The 8,753-nt window shown below is 36.3% G+C and overlaps 1 protein-coding gene across 1 annotated transcript; it reads left to right on the plus strand.

The window, feature by feature from the left end:
* Positions 1–1,068: 1,068 nt before the first annotated feature.
* gnb5a (guanine nucleotide binding protein (G protein), beta 5a) lies at positions 1,069–8,500 on the plus strand. The gene is made up of 11 exons (XM_030136976.1): positions 1,069–1,316; positions 2,859–2,995; positions 3,321–3,362; positions 4,560–4,636; positions 4,731–4,863; positions 5,752–5,895; positions 5,996–6,087; positions 6,825–6,873; positions 6,986–7,082; positions 7,161–7,327; positions 7,421–8,500. The coding sequence occupies exons 1-11, from the start codon at positions 1,181–1,183 to the stop codon at positions 7,430–7,432; spliced, it is 1,086 nt and encodes a 361-aa protein (XP_029992836.1). The 5' UTR covers positions 1,069–1,180; the 3' UTR covers positions 7,433–8,500.
* Positions 8,501–8,753: the final 253 nt, after the last annotated feature.

An 8,753-nucleotide genomic window follows, 5' to 3' on the forward strand; every position in this document is an offset into this window, starting at 1 on the left:
CAGTATATCAGTAAATACATGTTTCTTTGCTTCAAAAATTAAACACATGGTGTCCAGCTGAGTGGACATTTTTGCAACTCCATGAAAAATAGGTTCATAAATGTTTTTTTTTTTTTTTTAAATCTCCAATTGCATTGTTTTTTAATGCCTAAAGAGGAATAAAAACACTCAGGGAAAAAAAAAAATCTTGATGAACCCTTTCATGCATAGTGGTCACTACAGTGGACAGTTATTCTACAGCTGTTCTTTTGTATATTCATGGATTTTATTGTTTTAGTTCCATATCAGTCAACACAGTGGATCATCTCACACACTGACACTCATACCATTACTGTAACTTTACTGTTCTTGATAAACCTCATCTTCACTAACATGTTTTAGTGTAAGTTAATTGCTTGTTATTATTATTAGACTGTATTTAACAGGTTTTTTTAAACTGAAAGTTAATTTTTTGCGTATAATCTCCATAAAGTGATTAATAACTAGTATTAGAGTATGTTAAAATATGACATCTGAAAACATCAGATTAGCAGCATTTTTAATAAAAAAATCGTTCATAGTTTTCACACAGTATATCAGTAAATACATGTTTCTTTGCTTCAAAAATTAAACGTGTGGTGTCCAGCTGGGGGGACATTTTTGCAACTCCGTGAAAAATAGGTTCATAACAAAATGTTCAATCGCATTTTTTTTTTTCACGCCTAAAGAGGAATAAAAACACTTAGGAAAAAAAAATCTTGATTAGGTTCTCATAATTCATGCAAGAAAGGGTTAATTAAAATTATGGAACAAAAAACCGACAATATATGTATGTTTCTCTTTATGTCCACTAGGCGGCACTGCAACAATTTAAATATAATTTTAATTTACAAAAAAAAAAAAAAAAAAAATCACAAAATTAGCTCCTAAACATAAACAGTTAATGAAATAGTCACTCATTTTACCATTAAAGACCGATATGTAGTGTAACCCAGTGTTATTCATTGGTGTGTATGAGGCCGTGCTGCAGCCTCCTCCCCCTCCCCTCCCCCTCCTCTTCCTCATCAGGATGCGGATGCTGGACCCTCCTCCTCTGAACCTGGAGGAGCATCTTCTCCTGTGACGTCATGACAGCAGCATCAGCTGTTAGCTCCGCTTTAAGCCTTTTCGCTGCCGATTGCTGCCTGCACAAAGGAAATATATGAGATCCCCTCTAATTCCTGAAATGGCGACACAGGAGGTACAGCTGAACGAGACCCTGGCCCACCTCAAAACGGAGTCGGAGACGCTCAAGTCGAAGCTGGAGGAGGAAAGAGCGAAGCTGCACGATGTCGAGTGTGAGTGAAAATGGAGAGGCCTTGGTTCACCCCTGCGCGTCCACTGTCACAGGACAAATAACACAGAATACCCACTGTACCGAGTGGGCTCATGTCTGAGGGGAAACGGCGCCGATTTTACTCCGGTTTGGCTTTGCAGAAACACGTTTATTGACCTGATTTGGCTTCGATTTCATGGTTGTTTGTTTCCTTCTCCATTTTACAGCCCAGTGCATCCATCCATCCCTCCATCTATCCATCCTTCCATCCTCATCTCTATGTAGTAAGGCTGTCCAATCGCGTCTCAGCTGTAAAGAAAACACTCAGAGCGTTAAAGATCACATTGTTTGTATTGGATCAGATTCTACAAGCATTCTGAGCACTATTCAGACTAAAAAATGGGATCACTTCAGTGTACAGTCGCGAGAAAAAAAAATGTTAGATCACGCTTGTTTTCTTCAGTTCTTGTTCATTGTAATGCCTGGTACAACTAAAGGTACATTTGTTTGGACAAATATAATAATAACAACAAAAATAGCTCATAAGAGTTTAACCCTTTGATGCATGAATTATGAGAACCTTAGTTAAGATTTTTTTCTTAAGTGTTTTTATTCCTCTTTAGGCATGACCAAAACAATGACATTGAATTTTTTTTTTAATTAACTTATTTTTCACAGAGTTACAAAAATATCCACTCATTTGGACACCATGTGTTTAATTTTTGAAGTAAAGAAACATGTATGTAAAATGCAATATCAGAAAGTGTGAAAACTATGAAACAAAAGCATTTTTGATGAAGGTAATCTGATGTTTTCTCACCTTTTATCATATTCTAATACTATTTCTTACTCACTTCATGGAGATAATATTTAAAAAAAAAAAAAAATTAAAAACTTTTTGTTTTTAGAAAACTGTTAATTACAGTCTAATAACAACTAGCATTTGATTTACCCTCAGTCATGTTACTGCAGATCAGGTTTATCAAGAACATAAAGTTACAGTAATGGTATGAATGTCAGTGTATTATGGGATGGTGCATGAGTGTCCACTGTGTCGGCTGATATGGAACTAAAACAACAAAACCTATAAATATACAAGAGAACAGCTGTAGAATACCTGTCCACTGAAGTGACCAGTATGTATGAAAGGGTTAATTTCAGAGCTGATATCTAGCCATTTTCCATGTTTTCTTGATAATAACCAAAATCACTTCAGTTCTTAAATCAGTAGCTATGGCATTGTACTGACAAAAACAGTGCTTTTAGGCATTCCATGTTTTCTTTTCTGTCTGTTTTAGTCACAAGACACACAGGAGTTAGTACTGGATTGCATAACTATTGTTTTTGATGACTTTTGATGGTCTAATAATTTTTTCTGCAACTGTATTCCTCCATATACGTAGGCCTGCTGTAGTTTAATCCTCACTGCTCTGTGGAATAATAACCCAGGGGTGTAGCATGGAAGAGTAAATTAATGTAAACCTGTGTGTGTGTGTGTGTGTGTGTGTGTGTGTGTGTGTGTGTGTGTGTGTGTGTGTGTGTGTGTGTGCGCGCGCGCGTGCAGTACATCAGGTGGCAGAGAAGGTGGAGGGGCTTGGCCAGTTTGTGATGAAGACCAGGAGAACTCTGAAAGGACATGGAAACAAAGTTCTGTGCATGGACTGGTGTAAGGACAAGAGGAGGATCGTCAGTTCCTCACAGGTCAGACACATCCTGTTACGTCCTTCTTTTCTGCCATAACCCAGAAGGACCCAGTGTGACATTTGTGGCTGTTCCAAAAGGAATTTTTCTCTATATTTCGCTGTCTTTAAGTGGTTTATCACCGTTTATTGTGATATTATGTTCTGTATGTTTTGTTTTTTCAGTGAAAATCTGATATTTTCAAACATTTAATTTACTAATCATGTAGATCTTCATAAAAGCTCAGAGTAAAGTTGAGGATTATTATATCAATATTAGAGAAAATTGTGTCATGAATGTCACTGATTGTTTTTTCTGTGTGATATGTTCTAATCTCTCGGTGCAGGATGGAAAAGTGATAGTATGGGATGCCTTCACCACCAACAAGGTGACTTCATTTTTCTACTCTCCATAAGAAAAGCTAAATGAAACACATTTTTCATACATTTATTATAATACAAAATGAAAAACGGTGGTAGAATGTGAACGGTGATTCAGTGACAGAAAGGTATTTACATTTTGTAGTGTTTTATTCTCTATCATACCTATTTCAAACGGAAATATTGTGTTTTTTGACACTTGTTCCTCATTTAACAGTTTCTTATTTTTTATATAAAAAACCCCTCATGTTTCTATGCTATACTGTGTGTTAATCTACCAATAAGTATCTATTATAGTATATGTATCTGAAGTTGATCCAAAATTTCATTTCTTTGTTATAAAAAGAGAATAATAGAGGATTCTATTATGTCAGTTTACAAAGGAATGTTCTGCATATTGAGTGTTTGTGATATTAAAGATTTTATTTAAGTTACTGAATTTCTACTCATGTAGCATTTCTACTTTTACATCAAACAGGATCTGAAGACCTCTTCCATCTCTGTGAATGGTGTTATTTAGGAGTATAAATAATAATAGTAACATATAACTTAGACTAAGAGTATTCTTTATCAATTCAGAAAAGGTAAAATGTAGTAATGTTTGTAACTAATTCCATACTTACTGACAGATCTGTCAGATTATAGATAGGGGCAGGCATCTTTTTGCATTGGATAAAATCCAACAATTTAATAGAAATAACAAAATGCACAATACTGCATAACTTCAATATGTATTACTATTGCAGTTGTTTCAGTTATGTAGATCTGTCTGGAAAGCACTCATTTTCTTTTTCGTCTGAAGTATTAACATTGTTCAAGAGTAGCTACACTCACGCTGCCACAATCTGTGCTACTTTTCATACCGATGTGCCTGAATTCATGTTTTGTTACCAGTGTCACAAAATAATTGCAGGCCAGTGCCTCAAAATCTCATGGTGCTGTTTAAGGAACCAGATTAATTGTCATCCTGTTAATTAGCCTGTCACTAGAGTGATTGCCACATCAGAACACAAATCCTGATTAAATGATTTTCAAGGAACAGTTCATGAAAATTAAGTCTGATCACAAAAATGACCTGCAGCACTGTTTCATCTATCATACAGTGTTTATTATTTAACACCCTAAAGCTTGCTGTTCTCCTCGTATTATGTCTAATGAATTAGCTTCATCTCAGTGTGTTTCATGCATTTTCTTTGATGTTTTAGGAGCATGCTGTGACAATGCCTTGCACCTGGGTGATGGCGTGTGCCTACGCCCCGTCCGGCTGTGCTGTAGCTTGTGGGTGTGTATCGTACAACATTTGATAAGATAAATGTGTTTTACCTTCTGTTCTATTATCAGATTTTTTTGTAAACTGCCTTTGTCCTCTGACACAGTGGCCTGGATAACAAGTGCTCAGTGTATCCTCTGTCCTTGGACAAAAATGAGAACCTGGCTGCGAAGAAGAAGTCAGTGGCCATGCACACAAACTATCTGTCTGCCTGCAGCTTCACCAACTCAGATATGCAGGTGAGATTATTTATTTACATATTCTGTATTAATATGTTTAAAGAATAATGTCACCTGAACTCTGAAGCATCACAGTTAACATTTATAGATATATAATTATTAATACAGTATTCATAGGCTTATATGTTTTTCTTCTTTGACTTAAATGGATCATATTTTGCTAAACCCACTTTTATTAGTCTTTGGTACATTTATTTGTGTATTTGGGGACCCTAATAATACAAAAAGTTAGAATTTGAACCATCCATTTGCTGCAAAGCTAACTTTATATTCATTCCAGCAAAAATCGAGTGGATTTCTACAACCTGTTTTAATTCCTTCTTAATTTGTTGCATCTATAACTAGTTACGTCATGACATTTGCACATATAAGGTCAAAACTTCAGACGAACATTTCTCTGAATATGCCATAACTGTTTATCAGCAGCAGTGGTTGTAGTCCATACTGAAAATATGCCCAAACTTTGAGCCGATTACCTAAAATGTTCAGTTGTTGGTTGTGTTAGTGGCTGACCGGGACAGAGCAGTATGGTCAACATTACTCAGAAATAGGGTTGAAGATGGGCCTGTGGAGTTTAATTAATGAAGAATTTAGACCCAAGCAGAGCATTTACAGTTTATATAGACCACAGGGAAATATTTTAAAAAGCATAATTCCATTTAAAAAGCAAAATATCACTCCTTTAAAATAGGTACAAATAATTGTATCTGTGCCTTATTATTTAATGAGGAATCACTTCTTCCTTTATTCCAATAAAAGCTGCTCCCCCACTTTGTTAATAATTCCCAGCAGCCACTTTGATGCCCTGGTCACATGATTCAGTCCATTTATAGCAGTATTGACTTTTACTGGACTTAAGGGGAACCATTTCCTCTTCTTGTGTTAAAGATCCTGACGTCCAGTGGTGATGGAACATGTGCTTTGTGGGATGTTGAGAGCGGGCAGCTGTTGCAGAGTTTCCATGGACACGCCGCTGACGTGCTCTGTCTGGACCTGGCCCCCTCTGAGACTGGGAACACATTTGTTTCGGGGGTGAGGACACCGCCTCCTTCTCAGCTTTGACTTTCTCACCACTTTAGCTGTATTGAATTATTTAAAGCATTTTGCCATGCTGTGTTGTTTGTTCTTGCAGGGCTGTGATAAGAAGGCCAATGTGTGGGACATGCGTTCAGGACAGTGTATTCAGTCCTTTGAAACTCATGAATCAGACATAAACAGTGTCCGGTGGGTGACTGTTTACAACTGCCTTCATTTAATGTTATGAGGTGTCTGCACTTAAAGCGCCGATGTCTATATTTATTTGTATATTTTTAATGTATATTTTTATGTAAATAATATATTTAAACCATTCACAGAGTAAATTTTGTGAACCACAGTGATGATAGATTATTCTCTTTTTTTTTTCTCATACTGTTAATGTTGCGTCTCTAATTTTAATACATCTTTGGCTCTTTGCCCAGTGATTTTTTTTTGTTTTGTTTTGTTATATCTGTTGCTGTTTGGGTCTTAGTTATTTTTAGTTGGGGTCATATCTGCAGTGGTGGAGAATCCCAGCTCCATAAAGTAAAAATCCTGCCATGTATTGGTTCTACGTGTTCACTTAACACGGGTGATTCCACTAATTATCCCATGTACCTGGATGAGGAGTTGTGATCATCAAAATGGGCTGGTTCAGTGAATGGTTGGAACAAATACATGGCAGGACTTTTATTTTATGGAGCTGGGATTCTCCTCCACTGTATATCTGTAACAATTATATTGCAGTGATTAAAGCATCTAGACTTCAGTTTAGTTATAACACCAAATCTCCAGGTATGTCTATTGGTTGTACTACACTTTCCTTGTTAGAATATTGCAACATTGCAAAACACTGCATTCCAATAATAGAAATATTTCATACCAGAAGTCAAAAGTTAATGTTATATTGTTCCTAACTGTGGCTTCTTGTCTTTTTCCAACAGATATTACCCAAGTGGCGATGCATTTGCATCTGGCTCAGATGATGCTACAGTACGTAGGCAGATGTTTTTTACTGATTTGATCTTAAACTGCTCTGATTTTACTTACTCTTGAAACATACTTTGAAATCTCCTGAAACTTCACATATTTTTTCTTGTTACAGTGTCGGCTCTATGACTTAAGAGCAGACAGAGAAGTGGCTATTTATTCCAAAGAGAGCATCATATTTGGGGTCTCCAGTGTTGATTTCTCTCTCAGTGGTAAGAAACGGTTTGCTCACCCGAACTTTCAACTGTTTATATGAAAGAGTTTTCATTTGACACGCTTTCCACTTCTAGGGAGGCTACTGTTTGGTGGCTACAATGACTACACCATAAATGTTTGGGATGTTCTCAAAGGAACACGGGTTTCGATTCTGTTTGGACATGAGAACCGTGTCAGCACACTGCGAGTGTCCCCTGATGGGACCGCTTTCTGCACAGGCTCCTGGGACCACACTCTGCGGGTAAGAGCCATCTGTTCTCTGATCTAAAAATATTTGAATCTACAGTGATGTTTGCGTTTCTGTTGGGTAAAATCTGCTCTTTCTTATTTTCAGATTTGGGCTTAAGGACACAGAGTTACAGGTGGACAGACCTATTTGAAGACACACCACCATTTCAGTTTGCTAGAGTACAATCACAGAGATAGAGACTCAGTTTCTGGTTGTACATAGGGCATATCAATAGCATTGTATATATACTGCAGTCCCACGGCCAGGGTAGATGTATTTTAGACAGTAATTAAACCAAATGGCACGCTTGTATTTGAATATAACTGAAAGAAATTGCACAGAAGTACTTATGATGTAAAATGTATATTACAGAAAATAACACTGGTAGTGAATAGCATCCGTCTAGGATAGAAGTGACACAATAAATTGATGTATTGTATGTTCCCACTTGAAGGAAATTATTTGTTTATTTATGTTTTGGGAAAAGAAGAATGCAGGTATGCAGTCTGTAGAAAATAATTGCTAAAAGAAAGAGAACAGAGGTCCACAACTTGATTTAGTTTGATGTACTTATTGAAAAAAAGAGAGGGAAACTGATGAGAGGATGTGGCTTGTGTGTTTGAAATGCTGTTCTAGCATAATATGTCAATATTAGAGGTAGTTTAATGTCTGATATGGAGAATCTTTTGCACACAATTTAGGATTAAAGATACAAATATCTGATTTATTAAAGACTGAGATGTGAAGCAAATGTATGTTTGACACCCTGCGCCCAAATAAGCCTTTTCCTGTTCTTAAAAGCAACTCACCTGCCAATATTACTCCAGTGTAAAAGCACATTTAAGGGTAAACCTAAAATAGATGATGGCGACTATCCATCCCATGATCTCAAAGTTTGGTTTACCTCTCATATATGTTAGTTTTCCCAGCTGTTAAAGCCATTTACTGCTCGATGTGCACATTCAGTCACTGCAGACACCCTGACCCTGTGGTCCCCCACTAGATATATAAATACCAACATATAAAACATGTTTGAATTCTTAGAATGTACTCCTTTTCGTGCAGTTGTCCAATGGCTGTAATTTCATATTTAATGTAATTATTTTATTGTAGTTTAGTGTACAGTTATACAGGACACTGTTTATCAAGATATTACAAACATAATAAACTGAGTTTTGAATATCATGACTGTTTCTTCATTATCTTCATTACCATCAACCCGACAATGAAATAAGTTACTTGTTTGCATAGTGTTAAAAGCCATTATCAGAGTCCCTTAAAACCAACCTTTATGTCCATTCATTTTAGCTTCTTTCTTTAGTTCAGTACCAGTTTTGGTTGAAAGGGTAAATGTATTTATTTAACTCAAATGCAGTGATTAGTACAATTTTTCCATCATTTTACCTTCAGTATATCATGTTTTAATGTGCCTTCAATA

This window comes from Sphaeramia orbicularis, chromosome 6 (genome assembly GCF_902148855.1).
Source record: "Sphaeramia orbicularis chromosome 6, fSphaOr1.1, whole genome shotgun sequence".
In the NCBI taxonomy this organism is placed as follows: Eukaryota; Metazoa; Chordata; class Actinopteri; order Kurtiformes; family Apogonidae; genus Sphaeramia; species Sphaeramia orbicularis.